This window comes from Oryctolagus cuniculus, chromosome 19 (genome assembly GCF_051225735.1).
Source record: "Oryctolagus cuniculus isolate XC-2025 breed Fujian yellow rabbit chromosome 19, ASM5122573v1, whole genome shotgun sequence".
In the NCBI taxonomy this organism is placed as follows: Eukaryota; Metazoa; Chordata; class Mammalia; order Lagomorpha; family Leporidae; genus Oryctolagus; species Oryctolagus cuniculus.
In genome coordinates this window covers 56,875,780-56,902,292 of record NC_142885.1, presented here as the reverse complement: position 1 = coordinate 56,902,292, position 26,513 = coordinate 56,875,780, and the positions used below count along the sequence as shown (strand labels likewise).

Genomic DNA, 26,513 nt, shown 5'->3' with positions numbered 1-26,513 from the left:
GGAAGTCCTATTTGAACCATGAAGTTCTGGGGAACAAGGCACAAGCCAGATACAGGGCGTCAGGTGTGTGTGTGGGGGCAGGGGTAGGAGGGCAGGGGGAGGGAGGCACAGAGGACACTTCGACAAACAGTACCCACATCCCTGGGCTGGCTGGCAGCTCCCTTAACAAGTCCTCTGTTCTCTGTCATCAAGTAAGCTGCCCTTCCTTAGGGCGACAAAGCACCCAGCCTTGGGCAATCTACCGAAGAGTCCCAGAGTCACCCCTGCAGCTAGAAGTCACCTACAGAGCAGGCATTTGGGGCAGGCGTTAAAACATCACCTGGGATACCCCCAACCCATCACCAGCTCGGCTTCCTGCTAATATGCACACTGAAAGGCAGCAGATGATGGCTCCGATGCTTGGGCTCCTGCCACCCGTGTGGGAGACCCATACTGAGTTCCCAGCTCCTGGCTTCAGTCCAGCCCAGCCCCCGCTGTTACAGGCATTTGGGGAGTGAACCAATAGAAGAGAAAGAATTTGCAAGGCAGCCTGTCACGGAAGGTCCCAGGGCTGGGCGTGCTGCCTCTGAGGGCAGCGGCTGTGGTGTTGTGAGGTTCCAGGCAACGTGAGAGAGTTCTGGCCACATGACCATGTTTGTCGAATAGAAAGAAAATCTGAGGATTTTCCCCCTCATCGTGGCTGGATCAGAAGCAGAGCAGAGGGCTGGCACCGTGGCTCACTTGGTTAATCTTCCGCCTGTGGCACCAGCATCCCATATGGGCGCCGGTTCTAGTCCCACTTGCTCCTCTTCCAGTCCAGCTCTCTGCTGTGGCCCGGGAAGGCAGTGGAGGATGGCCCAGGGGCTTGGGCCCCTGCAACCACATGGGAGACCAGGAAGAAGCACCTGGCTCCTGGCTTCAGATTGGCGCAGCGCTGGCCATGGCGGCCATTTGGGGAGTGAACCAACGGAAGGAAGACCTTTCTCTCTCTCTTTCTGTCTATAATTCTACCTGTCAAATAAAAAAAAAAAAAAAGAAGAAGAAGAAGAAGAAGAAGTAGAGCAGCCAGGACTCGAACCTATGCTCCGATATGGGGTGGCAGTGTCACTGGAGGAGGCTTAGGTCAGGGCGCCACAATGCTGGTCCCAAACATTTTCCCCACCCTTTCCGCCAGGAAGCTGCTTTTTCTATCATGCTGGACAGAACCATGCCGCAGGTGACTTCTTCATGAAAAAGTTTTACTTATTTATTGTCATTTTATTTGAAATGCAGAAAGAGAAAGAAATACTGCTCCTATCTGCTGGTTCACTCCAAGGTGACCCAGGGACAAAGAAGTCACTGAAGACTTTGGGCAAGGCAGGAAATGACCCACTTTTTAAAGGATCACCAGAAGGGGAGGTCACTGGCCAATGGTACAATTTTATTATTATTATCGATAGCCAGAGAGAGAGAGACAGAGCTCTCATTCGCTGGTTTACTCTCCAAATACACTCAGTGGGGCAGGGTGGTGGGGGAAGGGACGAGGGGAGTGGGCCGGATGCTGGGAATTCAGTCCAGGCCTCCCACACGGGTGGCAGGAACACAATCACTGGAGCCATCAGTGCTGCCTCAGCAGGAAGCTGACACCGGGCCTGGGCCAGGGCTGGAACCCAGGTGCCCTGCTGTGAGCTGCAGACACCCTACCCAGCGCCATAACAGCAAGGTCACTCACTCAGCCTGCACACACTCGTAAAACCTCAGAGGGCCCAGTGGTCTGGTCTTGTCTCAAACCCAAAACACCACCGACATTTTTTTTTTTTTGACAGGCAGAGTGGACAGTGAGAGAGAGAGACAGAGAGAAAGGTCTTCCTTTGCCGTTGGTTCACCCTCCAATGGCCGCCGCGGCCGGCGCACCATGCTGATCAGATGGCAGGAGCCAGGAGCCAGGTGCTTTTCCTGGTCTCCCATGGGGTGCAGGGCCCAAGCACTTGGGCCATCCTCCACTGCACTCCCTGGCCACAGCAGAGAGCTGGCCTGGAAGAGGGGCAACCGGGACAGAATCCGGTGCCCCGACCGGGACTCGAACCCGGTGTGCCGGCGCCGCTAGGCGGAGGATTAGCCTAGTGAGCCGCGGCGCCGGCCGGACATTTTTCAACACCACTCTCTCCAGAGGAAAGAGAGAGAAAACAAGAGGCTGTGCTCTGTCATCGGACAGCTCGATGCAAAGAGAACCAAGGTGGGGGGGCTGCTTTGCAGAGCATCCTCCGGGGCCTCTCCATTTTCCTAACGCGCGCATCAATCCTTCAGAGCTTACCAGGCTTGGACAGGCAGAATCGGTTGACTCCTTTGGAAAGGTTATAAATTCCCACATTCTCGGGTCCATTTCCATCCTGATAAAATTCCTAGGGGAGCAGAGCCAATACAGCGACTTACTAGGGGAGATGGAGACACTGGGATGATTAATAATATTTCTGTTTCCGGACCAGTCATCTGTTTTGCCCATTAATCATGTGAGCAGTTGGGTGCCAGAGGAAAATTAAAAACCTTCCAGAACTCCCAACACAAACATGCTCTTTTTCCTTTGATCGGCTGATATTTATTGAGCACCTGCTATGTGACGGACACAGGGCTGGGCTCTGGGAGGCCGACATGGCTCCTGTTCCCTTCTAACACAGAAGGAAAGTCAAACGCATCAACAAATCAATCAGTGATTTTGGTTGAGAGGTAAGAGGGCCAGGGAGGGGCTAGTCTGAGGACAGCATACCCCTCAGTGGGCAGCCCTGGGGCTGCAGCCTGAACCAAGAGAAAAACCAGCCTACGAGCAATACTGGAGGAGGTGCTACATTCCAGGACACAGTCCCCAGCTTGGTGGGGAACCAGAGAAAGCCAGTGTGGTTGGGGCCCAGAAAGGGAGCAGGACAGTGGGGCTCAGGAGGGCCTTGTTGGCCGTCGTTAAGATCAGATCTCAATCTTCAAACAACAGAGAAATCTACTGTGGGGTTTAAGGAAAAGACAGTTTCCTAAATGTCTATCCACTTATTTTTCATCAGGATACTAATTAAGCCATCTCCTAGAACAAAGAAGTTGATGAGTACCACTGGCCCCAGTCTCTCTGCTGGGATCTGACAATGACATTCGCCAGTGCTGGACGTCAAAATCCACAGAAAGCTCAGGAAGGAACCTGCACAGGTGTTCCCCTGCCTGGGGCCCAGGCGGGTCACTGTCCACAGTTGGCCACAGGGACCACAGCCAATTCGAGAGCAACACCTGCTGGACAGCTGTGCCTTCCACACCGCAAACAAATCCACAGCAACAACCAATTTGCCTGCAGCTCTCAATAAACAGTGGCAGGGTATGCCGAGGGAACTTTAAATACTAAGAGGGTTGCTCGAACCCCTCCCTAGTGCCCCAGAGAAGTGGCCACTATGATCCCAATTTTAGAGGAGAAAATCGAGTTCAAACAGGAAATGAAGTTGCCTGAGGCACAAAAGCCAGAATGTTTAGCCCTAAACCGACAGCCTCGCCAAGGCAGCTGTCAAGGAAATCCGCAACAGGCGTTTAACAGCGCCCTGGTCACGCTTGCCCTGACAGGCGGCCGAGTCCCAGGGCAGAAGAGGCCGTCATGGCAATGGCTGTTCTATCCTTGGCACGCCAGTCTTTCTCCTCTTCCACAGGGCACACGCTCTTCCAAATCGGGGGGCTCTCGGCCGGGCACGCCTACCAGCGTGATGGCGTGAGACAGGGAGCATCGCAGCATGTAGCCCGTCTGCCTGAACTCCACCGCTGCCACGTCCTCTTCCACGGCCTCCACCTCCACGCTCTTGTTCTTCCAGCACCAGTCTTCGTGCACGATGCTCACTGCAAGGGCAAACAGCACAGAGACAGAGAGAGACGTGGGCACGCAGCTCACAGTCAGAGGACACTGCAACACTCACCATCTCCACCTGTGTGTGTGTGTGGGCACCGTGCAAATACAGACAACAGGCTACTGCTAAAGAAAAACTGGAACCAACAGTCATTAACGTCGCCAAGAAACCCAACTGGGTCTAAAAGAGCAGGCCACCAGGAAGAGACCCAGGCTCAGCTAACATTCCCAGTGTTATCTGCAGCTTACTGGGCCTCTATGATTCAACTCCGCCATGGCAGCTCACAACAGCCAGAGACCAAATGGGCGTGGCTGGGTTCTCAGAAAACTGTATAAAAAAAAATGGGCAACCAGTCCTCAGGCCACAGCCAACTCTTGACGTGACAGAAGATATAATTCCTCAGAAAAAGATGTCTGCTTTATAAGTCATGCAAATCCAGGAGCTAGCTCCAAGCCGATCTTCAAAAACACAGGAACACGGGGCTGAAGGCGGCTCCCTGAGACGGGCAGAAAAAGGGGCACCAGTGTTTGCCAGCACCCCGAGCCAGCGGCCACGGAACAGCTTCTCCAACGCGGTCACACATTCCAGGCCCTGCAGACGGCTCTGGCCCGTCCTCTCACAGATGAGGACGCCTGGGTGAGATGATGCCACCCGCTCTTCGCAGGCATTCAGAAATGAGCAGAACAGATGCAGCAGCGGCTCTCCCTGACAATGGGGCAGGCAGTGCCCAGAGCCCCACTCCTGCCTCACTGTCCAGCAGTCAAGGTCACGGGGAAAAGCACACAGCGGGGACATGATCTATGACCCGGGTTTTGGAAAGCTGACGAAGACCACCAGGTGCACATTCGGTCCTTACCTTTGTATTTCCCGGGCAGCACGTTGTCAAAGGTGAAAGTCATGGAGTTGACCTTGCCAGACAGCTGGAGGCTCCGCTTCTCGCCCTGACGGCTCAGGGCCTGCAGGGTCACCAGCAGGTCCCCACAGGTGTCTGCAGAGAAAGGACAGAGGGCCTCACGTGACCGTCCTCATGAACCAGGAGCACACATCCAAACAAGGGCCACCTGCTTCTTGCCACCACTGAGCCCCGAGGGGCAGCACCGGGGGCTTCAAGACGCCTCCCCCACATGAAGGCGGCCCCCATGGTGTACTGAACACCCCCCACTTGAGCCAGACGGGGGTGGGGCAGGAAAGGAGAGCAACAATGACAGAGCCTCTTCTGAGTGAGACAGGACCAAATTGGGGAAGTAACATTTACAGAGCCAGAGGAAAAGAGGGGAAAGGCAGTAAAGCCACTACTGAACACCATGTACACCCAGCACAGGCCTGGGCCCTTTATCCTGATATTACCGGTAAGGGGCGGGTGTTGGAGGCAGGAGCCCGGATGCCCACAGCCCATATGGGAGTCCCTGGGTCTGAGTCCCAGCTGTGAGCCCAAGTCCAGCTTCCTGGCAGCCCTTGTTACTGGGGACATCGGGGAGTCAATGAGCACAGGGAAAATCCTGTTCCATCTGTCTGCCTGTCTGTCTGTCTGTCTCTGCCTTTCAAATAAATGAAGATAAACAAAAATTTAAAAAATATTCCCAATGGGGCCAGCGCTGTGGCATGGTTGGTGAAGCCAATGCCCGTGACGCCAGCTTCTTATTTGGACACTGGCTGGTTCATGTCGCAGCTGTTCCACTTCTGATCCAGCTCCCTGCTAGTACACCTGGGAGAGCAATGGAAGATGGTCCAAGTGCTTGGACTCCTAAAACCCACATGGGAGACCAGAAAGCAGCTCCTGGCTTCAGTCTGACCGTTAAAGCCAATTGGGGAGTGAACCAGCAGGTGGAAGATCTCTTTCTCTTATTCTCCCTCTCGCTGTGTGATTCTGCTTATCAAATAAATACATAAATCTTTTAAACAAATAATAGCAATGAGGTATACATGGCTCTTTCTTGTGTTACAGGAATGTCCTAAAAGGCAAAATACATACTCACAGCCCTCTGAGGTAGATTTGTTATCATCTCCCTATCACAGATGAGGGACACAAATGCACAGAGTGTCAGTCACTTGCTCCAGGTCACATAGCTGGGGGTCAAGCCCAGGGCGTGTTTCCAGAGTCCAGGCTCTTAACCACTATGCTGCACTACCTCTTTAAAAACCTTGAGAGAGGCAGCATTCCCACTTTATAGATGAAAAACTGAGGCTGAACAAGTAAAAGGCTCCCAGCATCACCGCTGTTAAGACCACAGGATGTAAATGTGGGCCTGATTTCCAACTTCTTCCAAAGTCACAGCGGGGTGGGGGGAGTGTTGGGGGCGAAACCCATGTGTAGTGCAGCAGCTTAAGTGGCTGTGTGGGTTGCCTGCATCCAGTCTCCAAGTGCCTCAATTTCTGATTACAGCTTCCTGCTAGTGCACACCCTGGGAGGCAGCAGGGTGATGGCTCAAGTACTTGGGTCCCTGCCACCCACGTGGGAGATCTAGATAGAGTTCAAGACTACTGGCTTCGACCTGGCCCAGTCCCTGCTACTGGGGAGTAAACCAGAGGATGGGGAAAATCTCTGTCTGTCCCTTTCTCGGTGTGTGTCTCTCAAATAAAATGAAAATAAATAAATTTTACAAAGAAAAGAAGCTGTGCTCCATCAGGAAACACTGAAGGAGACAGTGCTGGGGACTCACTGTGGCCACTACACAACCAGGAGGAGGGCTGCACCCATCTGCGACACCACCCAGCGAGGACCCGTTCACCCACACCCACCCCTACCCCTGCCCACCCGCTTCTCAGCGTCCCTCTGCTCACGCCTTACCCAAACAAGAGACTTTCCCAGACACCGAGGCCAAAAACTGCACAAAGGCCACATCCATCACGGGCCTGTCAGTCACAGTCAGAGGAAACATGTGGGGTTTCAGCGTCAGCCCGGCTCTGCTCTCAGCCTCGGGAACCAGCACCTACAGAGACACACGGCCCGGGTCACAGACGAGGCGAGGGCTGCTCTGCTCCGGGCCTGCAGGCCACTGCAGTGTCCATCCGGGCCAGAGGTGAAACAGATGACAAGGACAAAGGTTTGTTTCCAGGCCTAGCTTTATGATCACAATGGACTGCAAGTAACTCCTGTGAGGAGGACATAAAGAACTCGTGCCTCAGGGATGCACGGAGCTCCCCACACAGCTGACAATGACCATCCACGCACCGCAGGAAAGCTTTCCAAACCCCGGCCCCTCCTCTGGCTTCTGGGCTCTCACAACACAAGCCAAGGACACAGCATGGACGTGTCAATGCTTCTTCCTTGTCTCCTGCAGGCCAAGGAGGGTGACGGGGAAGGAGGCAGTGGCCACCCTGGACAAGGCTCCCAAGGGCTCATCCACATGGCCACCTGTGCAAGAGGCAGGCTTAGAGCTATGGACAGAGGCAGCTTCCACTCCCTACAGGGGAAGCAGGGAGAACCTCTCCCAGTCTCCCTACAGAGGGAGGGACCCAACTCTGCCCCAAAGGACAGCAGAGTCGGCGAGGGAGCCTTCCTGAACTGCTACTCTGGGTCCAATCAAGCTCAGGCTGTCACCCTTCCAATGAGACCAAAGGCCAGGGGCTCCCCAACTCCTGCACCTGTCTAGATGGATCAATCATACGTTGCCTGCTCAGCCCTCCTCAGGGCAGCACAGGAAACGAGAAGCTGTGCACCATGGGTGCTTTTGACTTCATGCACTCTCCTCTTGGACTCCTGGAAGCCCGACAGCCAGCAGAAGCCTGCAAAGGTGGAGGTGTGGCTGCCAGCCCGACGCCAGCCCCCACAAAACATCACACCTGGGGCCTGCTGTGCACATCTTCACCCTGGACGTGCATCTGTACGACTGGCGACAAGCTGCAGCAATGTCACACCTCCAGAAACTGCCAGGCTCCTTCCCCAATTCCATGCTAGCCCAGCCCCCTTCCCAAAAACACAACTGCTTCTCAAATACCTTCAACAAAACAAAACTGACCATACCTGGACTTTGTAGGAGCCTGGTTTGGCTTTGAAACAAAAGGCCCCGTGAGCATCCGTCTCCACGGTGACCAAAGACTTGTCCTTGTCTTGCGACGACAGGACGACTTTGTATTTACTCATCTGCTTGACGGTGTCGGGGAAGCGGAGGATGGAGATCTGACCGCAGACGCTGAACCTGCAGAAAGGAGGCCATTCATCGCCGCGTGAGCACCGTCACGACAGCACAGGTGCTCACCAAGCACAACTTGCAGCCCTCTCCCAGGGCTCCTTCCTGATGTTCGTCTCATCTTAATGACCAGACAGAATGCACCTCAAATGCCTGCAGTTTTCAAAAAGCAGCCCTAGGAAGGGACATGGAAATCCTGGAGCAGGCCCCTGGTGGGGCTGTTTGTGTGTTCCGGATGAGGCCGTCCCCTGCCGCAGGAGCAGTTGGCAGAAAATCTGCACATAATAAAAATGCTTCGGGTAACTGGATCACTGACAGCGGAGCAGGCCGTGCACTGCGATTGCAGGCTATCCTTTAAAACCCAAGAGCCGTAAGCAGACTCGGGAACTGAAGCGCTAGCCAGGCCCTAGGCCAGGCTAGGGTTATCAAAGACAGCTGCCTTGCGTGTGATGACATCTGATGCGTGGATAAAAGCAAACTGAGAGAGGTGGACAGAGAGGGTATGAGGTTTAAAAATGCACAGCTAACCCTGAGTCCTTAGGAGCTAGGAGCCCCGGAAGCAACTGTTTGCATAATGACTCAGATCTGAGATTCTAGACCCCACTTTGTGAGGGGCAGCAGAGCTCCTCTGAGAACCATGGGAAGAGCACATGGGCTCCCTGAGAAAGACCAGCAGAGACCAGAGTGCTTCATGCCTGAGCTGATGCGTTAAAGTGTGACCACCACAGCTGGAGGCCGCAACTGTCCCTTCCACTCTCTAAAGGTTGCGTTTTCTAACCTCAAACAATCATTTTGGATAGAAGTCAGCTGCCACTTTGGACAGAAAGAAAATAAGGAATGCTGGATTCTGACACTTGGCGGGTACACGGAATGCTGGAATGACCACTGCCTCAAATAAAGAACAGGGGACGGGAGAACAAGCAATGGAAAGCACGGGCATTTCTCCAGAAGGAAGCGATGCCCCAGTCCCACGAGCTCACTATTAATAGTAGGGCCCAACCAGCTGCAGCCCACTTGCCAAATCAGGCCATCCCTTATTTTTGTAGGGACCATAAGGCAAGAATGGTTTTTACACTTTTAAGTGGCTAACAGGAGAGAAAAAAAAGTCAAAAGAACAATATTTGGTGACATGTAAAAATTACATGAAATGCAAATTTCACAGGCAGCCATCTGGCCTAGCATTTAAGATGTCTGCATCCCAATCAGAGTGTTGGCTTCAAGTCCTGACTCTGCTCCCTATTCCAGTTCCCTGCTCCTGTGCACCCTGTGAGGCAGGAGGTGACTGTTCAAGTAGTTGGGTCCCTGCTACGCACGTGGGAGACCCAGATTGGTTCCTGGTTGCTGGCTTCAGCCTGGTCTGTTACAGACATATGGGGAGCAAACCACAGGATGGGACTCAAATTACCTCCCTCTTCCTCTCTCTCTGCCTCTCAGATAAACATAAATAAATAAATAAATAAATAAATAAATAAATAAAATAAATAATTGTGGTGCCACCAAATTAACTTTTATTGGAACACACCCCTCATTTATTTACAAATTGCCTATGACAGCTTTCAACATAGCAACTACATGGCCCGTGAAACCTAAAATATTTACTCTCTAGCCCTCATCAGAGAGTGTGCCAACTCCTGATCTAGGTTCAGAGGCATGTGTTTGGTGAATACACTCTCCTACTGCAAGCTTTCAGAATAAGACAAAGGAAGGAGACACTGATAGAATTGTTCTAAGAACCGTTCCTATTTCCTTGATGTGCACACCTGTCACAGGACATGCCGCCTTCTCTGTTCCCAGCTGAGGCTCTTAGCCTTCCTAATCTATAAATTTTCCTCATTTTTTATTTATTTGAAAGTCAGAAACACAGAGAAGGACGGGGTAGGCGGGGGGAGAGATTGAGATCTTCCATCCGCTGGTTTACTCCCCAAATGGCCACAATAGGCAGGCTGGGCCAAGCCTAAGCCAGGAGCTAGGAGCATCTTCTGGGTCTCCCACATGGGTGCTGGGGCCCACGCACTTGAGCAATCTTCCACTGCCTTCCCAGGCACATCAGCAGGGAGCTGGTTCTAGTATCAGCTCTGCTCCTAAGTCTAGCTCCCTGCTAATGCACACCCTGGGAGGCAGCAGGTGATGGCACAGCAGTTGGGTCATCCATGTGGGAGACCTGGATTGAGTTCTGAACTCCTGGCTCTGGCCTGGCCCAGCTCCATCTGTTGTAAATATTGGGGGACTGAACCAGTGGACGGGCGATCTCTCTCTGCCTCTCTGGCTTTCAATTAAGTATAAAATTTTTTAAGTTTATTTTTTAAAAAGATTTATTTTGGGGTCAGCATTGTGATGTAGCAGATAAAGCCACTGCCTGCAATGCCAGCAGTTCATATAGGCACCAATTTGAGATCCAGATGCTCCACTTCTGGTTCAGCTCCCTACTAAGGCACCTGGGAAAGCAGTAGAAGATGGCCAAAGTGCTAGTCCCTGCCACCCACATGGGAAACCTAGAAGCAGCTCCTGGATCTTGGCTTCAGCTTAACCCAGCCTTGGCCATTGCAACCATCTGGGGAGTAAACCAGTAGATGAAAGATCTCTCTCTGTCTCTCCCTCTCTCTATAACTCCAACTTTCAAATAAATAAATCTAAAAAGATTAATTTATTTAAAAAGCAAAATTGCAAGAGAGAGGGAGAACAATAGAAAGAGATCATCCATCCATTGATTCCCTCCCTAAACAGCCATAATTTAATAATTTAAATAAATTTTAATATTTATTTAAAAATCAAGGGCCCCAAGCACTTGGGCCATCTTCGCCGCTTTCCCAGGCACATCAGCAGGGAGCTAGATTGGAAGTAGGGCAGCTGGGACTTGAACCGGCACCCATATGGGATGCCAGCAACACAGGCGGTGGTTTAACCTGCTGTGTCACAGCACTGGCCTCTTAAATAGTTAACTTAGAAAAGAATGATAATAAATTGGGAAAGAAAACATAAGAAATATCAGGGTGTCAAGAAGAAAAACGTGCTACGCTGGCCAAAAGAAAAATAGTGAGTTTTTCCAAGGATGTTCAACCCGTTATTTTTCTTTCTCTGACCCCAGTACTCCATTTTAAAGGAGAAAACAAATAAAGATGTATTTCCCCCATCTCTTCCATCCGCTCCATTCCTGGAACTCCAACAGCGCAGGCCTGTGGATTCTCTCTCCATCCGACCTATCAAATCCACCTGCTTCTCGCTCCCACCCAGGCTGGCCCCAGAGTCTCCGCCACCACAGTATCACCTCCTCCAGACAACCGCCCCACCTCCTATCTGGTCTCTCGACAAACACCCTGGCTTCCCTGCACACGTGCCCCACACTGCAGCCAGGAAAAGAAAAGGCACGTTTCAAAACGCCACAACCCATGTCACTCCCTAGCAGACCACTCCCGAGGTCACACATCCCCACGGCATGGAGACAGGGTCACGGAACTCCCCTCTGGCCGCCAGGCCTGCCTCTGTCTCTCAGCTCCTCTCTCCCCTCCCGGCCTCGGGACATGCTGCTCCCCCATCCGGGAAGCTCCTTACTTAGCTAACTTCCAGTCTTGCCAAGGGTCTCAGACACCCACTGAGGTCTTCCTGGGCTCCCAGGAGACACGAGGACATCAGGTCTCTTCCCTGCACTATACCATCAACTTCAGGATCCCTGGGAGTGTCCCAGGGCCACTCACAGACACCAACGCCCACGGGTGCTCAGCTCCCTTATATGGGATGGCACAGCATTTGCCCAGAAGAGCAAGCATCTCCCTGTATACTTTAAATTGTCCCTAGATTACCTGTAGTACTTCATGCCGTGTAAATAATTGTTAACCAGTACTGTTTAGGAAATGACAAGGATAAAAAGTCTGTACACCTTCAGCCACCGTCATAGGCCTACTTAGTAACGTCAGCAACATGCACCATTTTTCTCAAACACTTTCAATTAGACGTTGGTTGGCTGGCTGCACAGCCAGACCCAGGGCCCATGGAGAGGGAGGGCCCACTGTGCTCCTACAGTCTACACAATTACAATGTATCTGTGCTTCTGTGGTCTACACAATTACAATGTATCTGTCTTCCGGCTGTCTCCTCAGCAAGAGGATCTCTGAATGCCAGTGGGTTCCTTGCTCACTGTCTGGTAGTTATCACAGTGCGCAGAGATGTTTGGGGAGAGAGAAGGAGGGAGGGAGGGAGGGAGGGAGGCAGGCTTCAAATCGAGAACTGCTTTCTCCGGGTGATCCGCTTCCTTATCTCCCCTTCACCACTCAAGCCCAGCTGTCTGCAGAGAATGCTCACTGGGCCTCGTGGGTGACTAACCCAAGGGTCCCATCGTGTTTCTAGGGTCAGCTTCAAGCTGACCCTAAGTTCAGGTGCCACCTCACAACCAAAACTTAGCTTCTCAGTTCCCACAATCCCACCCCCCGCCCCCAGCCCTCCTTCAGCCACCCCTTAAACCAGAGGCAGGTGATGTCCAGCCTATGGGCTGTATGAGGCCTCAGAAAGCATTTGGTCTGGCCCTGCCAAGGCAGTCACAGGAGGGACTCAAAATTCAATAAATCCATAGCAGTCTGGTTTTTAACTTGATCATTTTGTACAGCCCACAAATGATGTTATAAATCTCCAAATGGCCCTTGGCAGAAAAAAGGCTCCCCAGCCCTGCAGACACTGGCATTACGTTTCTGGCCTACTGTTCCTCTAACTCTACTCACTCTTACAAACTCAACGCTCTGGCTGCCACCTGCCGCTGATCCTCAGGATTTATTATCTATCCCAGCACCTGTTAGAGAGCTCCACCTAGTGGCCCTTCAGACCCCCGTAGTCAAACCTGAGCCCTCGTCGCCTGGTTCCTCTTCCTGTCCTCAGCAGGTAGCAGCCACAGCCACTCACCTCACCGGCTGGGGACCCCTCAAAGTCTTTCCAACCTGCCCTTGACTTCCTTCATCGGCTGTCTTTGGGCCCCAAACCCTAACCCCCTTCAAAGGGACCCTCCTCTATGCCCCTGCTAAAATACTCTCAACAAAAACAAAACCACATTACCTGGACGCTCAACACCATCCATGGCCCCGCAGCCCCCCTGGAGCAGAAAGCCCAGTCTTCCAGAAGGAGGTGCAGGGGCTCTGCGATCTGCCCCTTCCAGTCTCTCCAGCCTTGCCTCCTCCCCTCGCCTGCCCGGCACGTCCAACTCCTGTGATGCCAGCTTCACACTCCCACCCACGCCCTGCCCACCTCTGCCCAGGCTGCTCCCTCCCAGCTGGCCCCTGCACCTCTCCCTCGGAGCCGCTGTGCTGTGAGCCCCGTGCTCTCCAGAAGGAAAGCGCCACATCCCCCTGCACAGGTCCAAGAGAGAGATCCGACCCCAAGCCCAGGTTCTTCATACTCCAGACGAGAAAACTGTCCAAATTCAACAACAGAATGCCACTTCCTGTACTTACAGCCAGTACCTACAAAGCTGGAACTCCAACTAACTCTCTCAACCAACTAACTATGCCGCCTTCCAAAGTCCCCAAGGATCCAGAAAGAAGGGGCCCACAGCTGTGATGATGGCAACCATGAAAGATCTTTTTCTAGTTTAACCAACCCATTTTAACTCTGAAGCTAGGGGCGGGTGCCATGGCACAGTAGGTTAATTCTCTGCCTGCGGTGATGGCATCCCATATGGGTGCCGGTTCTAGTCCTGGCTGCTCCTCTTCCAATCCAGCTCTCTGCTGTGGCCTAGGAAAGCAGTAGAAGATGGCCCAAATGCTTGGGCCCCTGCACTTGCATGGGAGACCAGGAAGAAGCTCCTGGCTCCTGGCTTCCAATTGGCACAGCTCCAGCAGTTGCAGCCATTGGGGAGTGAACCAACGGACGGAAGACCTTTCTTTCTGTCTCTCCCTCTGTCTATAACTCTACCTCTCAAATAAATAAATAAAAAATCTTTAAAAAAACTATGAAGCAAGAAAAAAATTTTTTTATGAGACTTAGCACTAATCTTTCTAAAGAAGGCAGCCTGAATTTCCCAACAGGTGTCTGAGACGGGCACTGGCACTTCCGGCCATGTGTGGCAAGCTCACCCCGTGGCGATGATGTCTGCCAGCTGTGGCGTATTGGGTGCGATTTTGATGGTGACCGTGTCGAAGTAAAGGTGGTCTTTGTGAGCCTGGATTGTGTAGGTCCCCGTAGTGATGTTCTCCAGGCGGAAGGAGCCGTCGGCCTTGGTTTTGACTGTGAAACAAAAGCGCGCACTCAAGTCGGGAGTCCAAATCAACCAACCACGCAGCTTCCCACGTACACAGGAATACTGGCGGCCAGGGCTGGCCGACTGTCACACTGTGGCTGTTAAGATTTCGTTCCCTTCCATTTCTCACTCTGATCTGAAACCACACAGTGCCAAGGACCGGCGTGCCTGCCCACCTTTGATCTGGCTGTTCAGAGTGACCACCGCCTCAGGGACCCCTTCTCCCTCAGGTCCGTTCAAGACTCTCCCAGTGACGGAGAACCCCATGACGTGGAACACGGGCTAGAAGGGAAGAACAGGAGAGGCGTGCTTGAGCCATACACATCGCTGCCCACCACGTCCACCCACCCGCACCAGCCTCCTCCTGGCCCCCAGGCCCAGCCAGGCTCCTTCTCGTTTTCCCAATACCTGTTCTCTCAGGTGCACTCCCCACACATCGATGCTTGTCACACATAAGCAACCCACAGATTCCCCTCCCAAGTTAAAGGTCACCAGCCCAGACTTGTGAAAGCTCCCCCTCCAGACACCCCCACTTCAGGGAACCCTGCCTCCCCCTGGCCTCCAAAGCACAACCCCAACATCACCTTAGGCGCCCTCCTGGCCCTCGGGCATCAGTGAGTCCTAAGGATTCCACCTGTGCAGGTTTCTCACGGCGGTCTCTGACCTCCCCACTGTAGCCTGAGCCCAGGTCCTCAGCGGCTTCCCCTGGACCACCTGGCTCCACCCCAGCTACCACATGCACCAAACGGTCCTGTACTTGTGCCTCTGCACCCCACTCGCTGCGAGCATTACACCTGTGCTCCCTCTGTGGGAGCCGAGTTCCAGCTGCCGTGATCTTGGGTTCCTCAAGTCCACCACCACCACCACCAACCTGTTATTTTCTCCATCAAACTTAACCAGCGGGGCCAGCACTGTGGCATAGTGGGTAAAGCCATTGCCTGCAGTGCAGGCATCCCATATGGGCGCCAATTCGAGACCTACTCCTCTTCCGATCCAGCTCTCTGCCATGGCCTGGGAAAGCAGTAGAAGATGGCCCAAGTCCTTGGGCCCCTGCACCCGCATGGGAGCCAGAGGAAGCTCCTGGCTCCTGGCTTCGGATTGGCGCAACTTCAGCCACTGTGGCCAATTGGGGAGTGAACCAGCAGATGGAAGACTCACTCTCTCTCTCTCTCTCTCTCTCTCCATGTAACTCTGACTTTCAAGTAAAATAAATAAATCTTAAAAAAAAAAAAAAACTTAACCAACATCTGAAAGGCCCTTGCTTGACGACGTAGGCTGTGTTCCCTGCCACTGGAACGTAAGGCCCGTGAGGACAGGGCCCCCGTCTGCCTTAGGCCCATGGTACAGAGCAGCAATGGAGTAATGATTGCTGAATGAATGCAGCATCTGGACTGCAGCATCAGGAAAACACAGGGGCTTCCTTATCATTCAGGTGGGCCTTCTAGATCCTTCCAAGAAGACGCGGTCGATGCAAACCACCTATTCACCTAATTCATACAGGTACTCAAGGAGAGTGTTCATTAGTGCTGTGTGCCAAGCACTACATCACTTTAGGAAAAGAGCAAAGAACAAAAGACCTGGGGCGAGCATTTGGCGCAGCAGGCAATCTGCTCTGCACGCCACAGCCCCCGAGACCGAGTGCCGGCTCTGCTGACTCCAGCCTCCTGCTAATGCTTCTCTGGGAGCCAGGTGATGACTCACGTAGTTGGGTCCCTGCCACACACACGAGACCCAGACTGAGTTCCTGGCTCCCAGCTTTGGCCTGGCCTGGCCTCCGCCATGGTGGGCATTTGGGGCGTGACCCAGAAGGTGGGGGAATGCATTCTGTGTGTGTGTGTGTGTGTGTGTGTATACATGTGCAGGTGCATGTCTCAAAAAAAGCAAAGATGTAAGGGTTCCTGACCTCACAGAACTTACAGGCCTTCACTCCCTGAAACTCCATTTATTGCTCTAGCTAAAAACTTGCATTTGCCATGGTCTGGAGATGTTCTTGCCCACTCACCTGCCCCCAGGCATCTGTGCACATCTCTAAAGTGAAGACTTCATTTTTCCCCTCCTCTCCCCCTTCATTGCACAGAACAGGCGAATGCTTTGCAGAGTCTTAGAAAGGCAGAGGCAGCACCCCACTGTGTGCAAGACCCAAAAGCCAGCTCCTCTCAGTTGATACCACCTACCACAGAGCTTTCAAATGCAGTATTAAAAGAAGACGGATTAAAATATCAGGTTTTCAGTAACTCCACCACTGGGTGGTCCATTTAAAAAAGACTGTTATTTTCTTGGGGGGGAGGGGTTGCTTTATCTAACACATTGGCTTCTGTAACTATTTTCTATTTCTGTAATTAAAGACAATGTGATTGTGATGGAAAATACGCTTATCACCTATTTTCATCACCAGTCACACTGTCTATCCCTAACACCAGGGCCAAAGCTCTGCCCGCTGTAACCTGGCCACGGCCATGGCCATGGCCTCCTGAGTGCTGCCCTCCTCCACTCTGGCTCCCTGCAAACCCCTCTTGGCACTGCGGCCAGGGTGTCACACTACGCCCTGCACAGAACCTTCCAGGGCTACAAGCCTCACCCAGAGAACAGGCAGAGCGTTCACCAGGCCCTGAACACTCCACCATCATCTCTCTGCCCCTCTTCTTCCCCCTTCCTTCCTCATGCCCCCCACCCCCAACTGCAGCCACACTGGCCCAACCCTCTGGTCACACTCCTGCCCGGGACCGCTGTACCTGCTATTCCCTCTGGAATACTCTTCCCAGGGATTTGAGTATCCCAGAACAGTGCCTGAAATGTGTATCTCGGCACCTAGTAAATCTATTCCCTCCAATGAAATAGACACAACTCTGAATCCAACTCGTGAAGACGTGATGTTATTTAACGAATCCCAAGCTAAACTGGAATATGGTACAAGATCCATTTTTCTTCAACAGCCCTTCTATAGAAAATATTGATTTGTTTTTTAGCATGTTTGCGACACCTGTGCCCAAGCATGGGAACTCAAGCAGCTGTCCCTCCAGGAGAGGGAGGCCGTACCTCGATCCTCAGGCTGTCGTGTTCCACGGTGAAGTCAAGCCTGGAAGGGGCCACGTCAAAAGTAATCCTCTCCCCTCTGTAGAACGGGATCTGGAAGGCAGCATGTCAACTGCTAAGAACCAACAGCCTGACGCCACCATCAGCATCAACATCAATCACCCAGCTGGCGGCCCTCAGAGGACCAGGGGCTCGGGACAGGCCGAAGAGAAACATCAGCCATCCCTGCTGCTGATTTCAAGAGCAGAAGCTGTGCGCCCTGTGCAGCTACGACGCAAGGGTCAAAGTCTCACTGTACCTTCAGGTCGAGTGTCCCGGGTCCAAAATGCTTGGGACGGGAAGGGTTTCTGAACCGGGGTTTCTTCTGATGGTGGAATACTTGCATGTCCATAATGAGACGTCTTGGGGATGGAATCCCACTTTGCTACTAATTCATGTTTCACATGCACCTTATACATACACTCTGAAGGTAATTTCAGGCAAAAAATTTTGTACATGAAACAAAATTTCACGGTGTGGAATATCCTATCTGCGGCTATCTGCACTCAGAAAGTTGCTGATTTTGGCATATTTTGGGCTTTAGGCTTTTGGGTGGGGGATGCTCAAACTTGCAGGCCAACCCTGCTTCCTGTAACACGCAAACGGCACCCACACCCACTGTGGCCAAAGCATCCCAGACACACCCAGAACGGAGAGCTGCTTCACTCACCACAGTGTAGTCCCCGCTGGGCAAGGAATAGAAGGAAAAGGAACCGTCCTCTTTGGAGACCGCATAGCACAGATACACCAGGCTCTCGTCTGGGGGCTGGAACCCGGGCACTGGCGAGACGCTGCAGCCCAGGACATCCTACGCCGTGGGGAGAAAGAAAACCAAGACTGCCTTTCCCACTTCCACGTCCCGGTTACTGCCAAAGAGCCACAGCACGGGACAACCCTCCCAAGTTTTAGGCCACTCTATGTAAGTATTTCTGCAATCAAGCACAAGTTCAAAGAGATAAAAGGGACTGAAGTCTTCACAGGCAGGTTGAAGAGTTAAAAACCAACACGGTCTTAGGAAAAGCGACACGGCTGGTCTTTCTCTGCCATGGGTCACTGTTCTCGAGATACAAAGACAGAGGCTCCACCAGGCCAAGTGACTGGCCTGAGGGCACTGAACCCGGGGACTGTCCACCACCAGGGCACGCACCCAGTCTGCTGTTCTCAAAGCTGAGATGAAGCCTCTGCCTTCCTTTGCGCTCTAGCAATCTGTTCCTGCCGGTCAGCCCCCCCTCGCACCTGCTCACACAGTCTCTCTCCTGGTCTTTGCTTTGCTTACCTCTTTGGTCACTAGAGAAGAAAAGAGAAGAAACTTCACTCCTTTCATGGGCTCCCCGTCGCTCCGGACAGAGCCGGACACGTTGTAGCCAGCAACGATGAGGGGACTGGCCGCGTTGGCATTGGAGTTGGTCACGCGCACCGTGGTGCTCGCCTGCACGAGAAGAAGCGCCCAGCGCACAGAACCCTCGCGAGGTGTCCAAAACCAGGACCAGGAAAAGTGACTGATTCAATCTATAAAAGCCATATATATAAGCCAACATCTATAAGCCAACTATTTTTTTAATGCTCAAAATGAAGCAAAAGGAGATATGGCAGAAGGTAAATACCAATGATTTGTCTATGCAGTGGCACCCTGTGCATCAGGGCGGGCGTCCGGCACTGAGGGAAAGTTGCCACGTGGGACGCCGCATCTTGTATCAGAGACCCTGGGTCCACACCAGACCACAGTTCCTATCCAGCTTCCTGCTAATGCACACCCTGGGAGGCAGCAGCAGGAGCCGGCCCAAGTACTTGGGTCTGCATTTTGTCTATATGGTCCTGTTTTACTTCTTTGAAACTTTTCCACCTTCTAAAATTTCTAATTGTTTCTCCTCCTTTATATTCCTGTGTTACGGCTTTCTAAAAAGAATGCTTTTCTTTTTTTTTTTTTCTGTGTTTAATGAGATATACATACATTCATTTTTGAGCTTTCTCATTCAACTACAATTCACAGAGAAAATCATGCAATGCACGAACTTGCACAATCTAAACACACTATTCCAGGTAACCAACACCTGAAAGCAAACATCTCCGCACCCTCAGAGCCACCTCACACTCACCTCTGGTCACTAACCCCAAAGGCTCATCATTATCCTGACTTCTAACAGCATGCTTCACTTTAAAAATCACAATTTTAGGGGTCAGCACTGTGGTGCAGTGGGTTAATGCCTTGGCCTGAAGCGCCAGCATCCCATGTGGGCACCAGTTCTAGTCCTGGCTGCTCCTCTTCCAATCCAGCTCTCTGCTATGGCCTGGGATAGCAGTAGAAGACTGCCCAAGTCCTTGGGCCCTTGCACCCGTGTGGGAGACCTGGAAGAAGCTCCTGGCTCCTGGCTTTGGATGCGCACAGCTCCGGCCGTTGCGGCCATCTGGGGAGTGAACCATTGAATGGAAGACCTCTCTCTCTAACTCTTTCAAATAAATAAAATAAATCTTCAAAAAAATCACAATTTTTATTAATAAACTCAAGGTCCTTTATGCATGTAATTAGAATACAAGATAAACCTTAAAATTTGTTCTACAAATATTATGTAAGTTCTTGAGTTTTAAACAAAAGATTTTTAAGCATTGCTCCAGAAGAGAAAAGCCCTGAAACCCTAAAGTCACAAACATTAAATAGATCCATGCAGATATAAAACTGTGCCAGCGGTTCAATCACCGCTTGGGACATCGTATCCCCTATCAGAGGCCTTGGGTCCAAATCCTGGATGTACTTCCTACTCAGTTTCCCGCTAATGCACACCCAGGAAGGCCACAGGTGGTGGCTCAAGTACCTGGATCCCTGCCACCCACAAGAGATCTAAATCAAGTCCCTGGCTCCCAGCTTTAGCCAGGCCCAGCTCCAGCTATCTGCGCGCATTTGGGAAGTAAACCAGAAGACAGAAGACCTCTCTATCTTTCACACAAATTAAATAAAACACAAAAAAGAAGCTATGCCATCAGTGTTACATGAGTAAAACCTAGAGAGGAAACACTAGAACACACTCTGTTCTTTAGCAAGAATGAGACAGTCTCAGAGCTAACACAAAAGCTGATGTGTCAAGATGTCCTTGAAGTCGTCAATATTTTTTCAAACAGCTATTACAGGACCTGACCTGTTTTCATTTTTATTATAAACTATTGCAGTCAAACAAAAAGTTATAAAGAATATCCTGAAGGGCACCTAAATGAGAAACACAAGAGCAGAACTACAAGCCAGGACCCTGAGATGCTCGAACGCCCTCTCCTCCTCCCTCCTCCATCAGGACCAGCATGGACATGGTGTGTGTCACTCCCGTGCGTGTCTTCAGTTTTCCTACATGAGACTGTACCCATCCATGGCGTTATCACACACGTTTTTCATCATGCGTCCTTCAACTTTGCTTTTACATGTAGTCGCACTGGTGTGTGCAGCTCTGGTTCACTCTACACATCGCGTAATGGGTGCGGTATTCTGCTAGTAACAGCAAAGCTGCGATGAACACCAGTGTGCGCTACCCCTGGACACATGAACAGCACTGTCTACACTGCTTGGTGTATTTATAGGTTTCTGTTGCAGACTGCAAGAAGAACAACAAACACATCTCATCAGGTCCTTCTGGTGTTGAATCAGCTTAAAATAGCGCCAGCTCCTAACAGACCTCTTTCACAGCAGGGAGACAACACTGTCACCTAAACTGAAATCAACACAAGCCACGTCTGTTCTACCTTATAAATCTCACCAGTCAGGGGCACCGCTCTCTTCTCATCTACGGCTGCAAACACCCTAACATAGTCCCCAGGCAAGCTCATCATGGCACGGACAGGCACAGGGAAACGCTCACCTCTTTCAACGCCCAGGTCGGATGAGTTGCAAGGATTTCATAATCTCCAGGAAGAACTTTAAAAAATGCAAACCTGCAAAATACAACATGAGGCTTGCGTTTCTCTGAATAATGTATTTCTAACTTCATGTCCAAGGGTGAGGAGCACAAAAAATGAGGTATGAGTTATCACCGTCTTGCCACTAACTACTTACAGGAGCATGAATGAAACTCAGTCCTTCACTGTACAAATCCACATCAAAGAGCACTGACTGAGCACTTACTGTATGCAAAGGGCTGTCTACATACTGACAGGAGGGAGGAAGGCTTATGTTTTCCTTAATTGCAAGATTTCTGGCTTAAAACCAAGTCACTGTGGTTTAGCAGGGATCGGTCATGGAACATTCAACTGAGCTGGCAGAGGAGGTGGGCGTGGATGGTCAAGGAGGAGAGAAGTGCCTGGAGGAACAGAGGTGTGAAGGCCAGGGAGAGAACACATGCCTAGGCTGAGGTGGAGGCTAACATAAGACGTTACGTGTGATCAGGGCAGGTCAAATGATACCGGGCTTTGAATCCTACATCGAAGTGTTCAGATCTGATATGAGAAACAAACACAAGCCATTCTGGGCTCTTGGGCAAAGCAATCGTGATGAGCCAGTGGCCCATGCAAGCACCATACTGCAGCTAGTCAATGTCTAAGAGCTACAGGTAAACAGGACCAGACCGAGCCGGGCTGAGGCCAGTGCCACAGCCAGGATTCTGACACGTTTAAGCCTAGGCTACTAGGGTGCAAGCCACTGGACCACAGAGGGCTAATTCTAGTGAAATGAACCATAAGAGGCATTGCCCTGCTTCTTCTATGGTGGCATTTCATGATTTCAGACGCTGCCTATAAGAGCTGGACAGGGCATGGAAACCACTTTGCTCCAATTCACTTGTGCCCTGGATTCTGGTCTTGGAAAGATTTAGGTTCCACTGCCTGCTCACGGTACACTCGGTGCTGAAAGTGACTGTCTCGAGGCAGATGGAAGGGATTGAGAAAGATCAAGTCACTCTTTCAGGTAAGGTCAACAGCAAATGACAGGGTGAACACCTCTCATCAGAAAATGTGAGAGCTGAAGTGCTCCAAAATCCCAAACTTCCTGATGTCACAAGTGGAAAATTCCATACCACAGAGCTTTGCTTCATGCACAGAACTGTTAAAAATAGCCTATAAAATTACTTTCAAGTAATATGGATAAAATGTATAAGAAACACAAATAAATTTCATATTTATCCCTAAGATATCTCACTAATAAATACAAATGTTCAGGGCTGGCTCTGTGGCATAGTGGGTAAAGCCGCTGCCTACACTGCCATCATCCCATATGGGCGCCGGTTCGAGTCTCAGCTGCTATACTCTGATCCAGCTCTCTGCTATGGCCTGGGAAAGCAGCAGAAGATGACCCAAGTGCTTGGGCCCCTGAACCAGCATGGGAGATCCAGAAGAAGCTCCTGGCTCCTGGCTTCAGATCGGCACAGCTCCACCCGTTGCGGCCAGTTGGGGAGTGAACTAGCTGATGGAAGACCTCTGTCTCTCTCTCTGCCTATCCCTTTCTCTCTCTGCAACTTTGATTTTCAAATAAATAAATAAATCTTTAAAAAAATGCAAATGTCCAAAAATCCAAACATTCTGCACTTTTAGTCCCAAGTATCTGAGATAAGAGATACTCAACCTGTACTAACCAACCTAGGAAAAACACAGCTCCACATAGCACCTACAGACCTGGATTGACAAGGCACCCATCAAGTTCGAGTGAATGTTATTTCAAAAATGAAAATCATTTCAACAATAACTTTAAAATTGGATGACTTACTGACAGTCTCATTATACACTTCTATTTTGCAATTCAGTTTGTATGCTGACAGAATTAGTAATGATTTGAATGCTTTCAAAATTATCCGTTTGAAATATTCTAGCATTAATCTTGGCATAACTATCTAAACGTATTAAATAAATGCTTTAAATTTCACTCAGCAAAGTTAATTAAGTAATCATCAGTTCTAACAACAAAATGGTTTTGATGTAACAGTTATAGAATGATTTTTTAAAATCATAACTGAGCTCCCTACACTGAACAAACATTTATGAAGCAAGTACGCCATGCCAGGCAGTTTTGGAACATTGACCTTCCCAGTAACCTAGGAGATACGTTCTACAGCTGTCTTCACTCGCATATGGGGAAACTGAGGCACGGGAAGATTAAACAACTTTCCCTAGGTTAAACAGCTATCAGATTGCTGTGCTCCAGAACCAGGCCCAACTGGTAAATGAAGGCCTACTTTAAATGAAGTGCCAGGTGCTCTATGGGCATTGGCTCACATCAAATCACCCCATCAATGCTAAGCGCTATGAGCCAATGACTTCCATTTCGCAGCTAGGACACTGGGAGGTGGCACTGTGGTACAGTGGGTTAAGCTGCCCTTCGCAATGCGTGTACCCCACTTCAGAATGTCATTCAAGTTCTGGCTGCTCCACTTGCAATCCAGCTCCCTGCTAATGTACCTGGGAAGGCTGTAGGTGATGACCTAAGTTCTTGGGCCCCTGCCACGCACATGGGAGACCCAGGTAGAGTTTTGTGCTCCTAGCTTTGTCCTGGCCCAGCCACCCGCTGAGTGAACCAGTAGACAGATCTCTCTCTAACTCTCCCTCCATCTCTGTCTCTGCCATTCAGGTACAAATAAATAAATAAATAAATCTTTTTATAAAAAAGTCAAAGGAAACTTGGGGGCCTTGAGGGATATGAACTTGCTCAAAGTTGGGCCCAAACCAGGACTTGAACCCAGGTCTCTCTAAATCCACAGCCCCCTCAACCAGGGGCGACAGGACACCACTCACTTTCCACCGGGCTGCGTCACCGTGGACTGGATCTTGGCCTCAGTGCCCGTGCTCCTCAGAGACACCTGCACGCCTGCGGGCCCCAAGGGCTGCCCTTTGCTGAGCACCTGTGTGGAGATGGTGGTTAGTTCCCGCCAGCAGCAAAGCTCTCTCCTCTCAAAAAACGTGGGCAGTCCTGACCCGCCTCCCCAGGAGGGGCCTGGAACCTTCTTTGGGTCTAGGACCCCTTTGCCAAGATGAGCTCATCAGGGATGCCCTGTCCAAGGGTGGGGTGGAGGAGGGAAGGCTAACAGGAAAATACAAGTTCCTTTCACTGAATCTAAGACATCCTCAGCTGAAGACACACCCTGAGTTCATAGACCACCAAGAAAGAAAAAGACCCAAGACCCCCGTCTCTAACGAGAAACCCACACCTAAAGCTGGGACCGAATGGGCCTCATCTTCATGTGAAGAAATGAGCCCAGCGTGAAGAAAACGATGGCCAGGACATCTGAGCTTCTCAGCCCGGGGCACTGCATGGAGGGGAGAGAGAAAAACTCTCCCGAGAACCTGAACCGGGAGCTGGCACTCACTCCCAGTCAGCAGCCTACGTTCACGCTGCCAGGAGCCCAAGAGGTCTCCGAGCTTCCCGTTCCAGCACCGAGAAGGCTGCCCGGTGAGTGGCAGAAGCACATGCGAGTCCCTCTGACATGAGCTGCCGGCGGGCCACCAGCAGAGGTGCTAACAGGCCAGGCGCCCGAGAGACGCGCGCTGCCAGCTCCGCGCCCCCACAGGAGCCCGTTCCAGGCAGTCACACGCCCAGGGCAGGGGGCGACGGCCGGCAACCTAATCCTGACTCCTAGATACACGCCAACCTAGCGTCATGCTCGCTCTGCAGGTCTCATGTGGGCTCCCCCGGAGGGAAAAACACCCCGGATTTTTCCAGGTTCAGAGAGGGCCCAGTGCACACGACGCAGCACACGTCAGAAACAATAAAGGGTCTGAGGCCACACCTTTCCGTTCACAGAGAAGCCCGTGAAGACGAAGTTGATGTCCCCGCCCTTGGTGCAGATGTCGTTGACGCCATCCACGTACAGCTCCACGTTCGTCGGCTCTGGGGAACGCAGCAGGGGAGGGGGCAGGAACGGGGTACAAGAAACCAGGGGAACATTAGTTCCAGGACACAGACAAACTAGCTAGAGCATATTTCGTTTTGCATTTGAACACGGATGTGATTCAAATCTCAATGCTTAAGTCTGAAGGTACCCAGAGCAACGGCTCCCTCCCGCCTGTGTCTCCCGGGCACCGGGCTCTCCCTGACTCAGAGGCAGCGGAGTTGAGAGTACAAACAGAGCCCAGTCCTCCTGATGACCTCCAGCTCAGAGTCCCACTGAAAGCTCAGTAAGCACCGAAACAGGTTTGCTGAATGTTTGCCCTGGACTGGGCACCAAGCCATATTCGCTGAATCTGCACAACTTCGAGATCTGACTGTTCTGAGGGTAAACTGAGGCACAGAACAGTGAGTGACAGAGCTCCAATCCGATCCTCCAAAGCTGGCCCCAGATCTGCCTCCTGACCAAGCTCGTAAATTCATGTTAAACACATGTTAAACCCCTACTCAACAAAAATGCAGGGGCTGGCACTGTGGCGTAGCAGGTAAAGCCACAGCCTGCAACTCTGGCATCTCTTGGGGGGCGCTGGTTCGAGACCCAGCTGTTCTACTTCTGATCCAGCTCCCTGCTAATGGCCTAGGAAAGCAGCAGAGGATGGCCCAAGTGCTTGTGACCCTGCACCCATGTGGAAGACCCGGAAGAAACTCCGGGCTCCTGGCTTGGGCCTGGCCCAGCCCTGGCCATTGTGGCCATTTCGGGGGCAAAACAGTGGATGACAGATCTCTCTTTCTCTGTCTCTCCCTCCCTCTAACTCTTTTAAATAAATAAAATAAAGCTTTTTGAAAGAATGTAAATATATATGCACCCAAATGCGTGGTCAAGGGTGCACACCTGAGCACTTTCCTTGGTGGCCAGACCATGGAGCAGTACCAGTGCCCGCCAACAGCAGAATGGCCCGAGACCTTTTACATTGCTGTATCAGGGTTTTCTGCAGCAAAGAGGACAACCAAGAGCTACACATAATACAGACGAATACACAAACAATACAGACAGAAACCAGGTTCAAAACAGCACCCTGGGGATTCCACTTATACAAAGAATTCATAACTTAGGAAGGTCAGGGTGGTGGGCACTGGCAGAGGGCGTGGCTAATGAGCATCTGGGACCTGGGCGGTGGTGACATGGGTGTGTGCACTTTGTGAAAACCAATCAGGCAATACCCTTACACGGAGGGCCTTTCTCTGGAAGTGTGTGTAACCCCAGGAGAAAGCTGATCAGGCAGAAGGGGGAGGGACACAAAACACTCCCACAGGCCACTGATCTCTAACCTCTGCTTCCACCCCTGACTGGCTGGATTCTCCTTCAGCTTTCTAGAATGTACGGGCAGCCACCCCCGACTGCAAGTTGAGAAAGAGTTTCTCTAGCTTCCCTCACGGAGCCACTCAGCTGTGGGCTGAGCTCCCCGTGACCTCTGAGATGGCAG

General features: G+C 51.5%; 1 protein-coding gene across 1 annotated transcript in view; it reads right to left on the bottom strand.

Annotated features, from left to right (window-relative positions):
• LOC100345328 (BOS complex subunit NOMO1) overlaps nt 1-26,513 on the bottom strand; it is a 58,639-nt gene that overhangs the window by 23,811 nt on the left and 8,315 nt on the right. The window contains exons 4-16 of the mRNA XM_008257790.5: nt 24,932-25,032; nt 23,940-24,046; nt 21,083-21,155; nt 18,520-18,672; nt 17,914-18,051; nt 17,208-17,297; nt 14,348-14,453; nt 14,008-14,158; nt 7,789-7,963; nt 6,613-6,754; nt 4,681-4,812; nt 3,680-3,816; nt 2,273-2,360 (exon numbers count right to left, since the gene is read on the bottom strand). Coding sequence (XP_008256012.4) covers nt 2,273-2,360; nt 3,680-3,816; nt 4,681-4,812; nt 6,613-6,754; nt 7,789-7,963; nt 14,008-14,158; nt 14,348-14,453; nt 17,208-17,297; nt 17,914-18,051; nt 18,520-18,672; nt 21,083-21,155; nt 23,940-24,046; nt 24,932-25,032 — 1,593 coding nt within the window. The remainder of the gene's footprint in view (nt 1-2,272; nt 2,361-3,679; nt 3,817-4,680; nt 4,813-6,612; nt 6,755-7,788; nt 7,964-14,007; nt 14,159-14,347; nt 14,454-17,207; nt 17,298-17,913; nt 18,052-18,519; nt 18,673-21,082; nt 21,156-23,939; nt 24,047-24,931; nt 25,033-26,513) is intronic.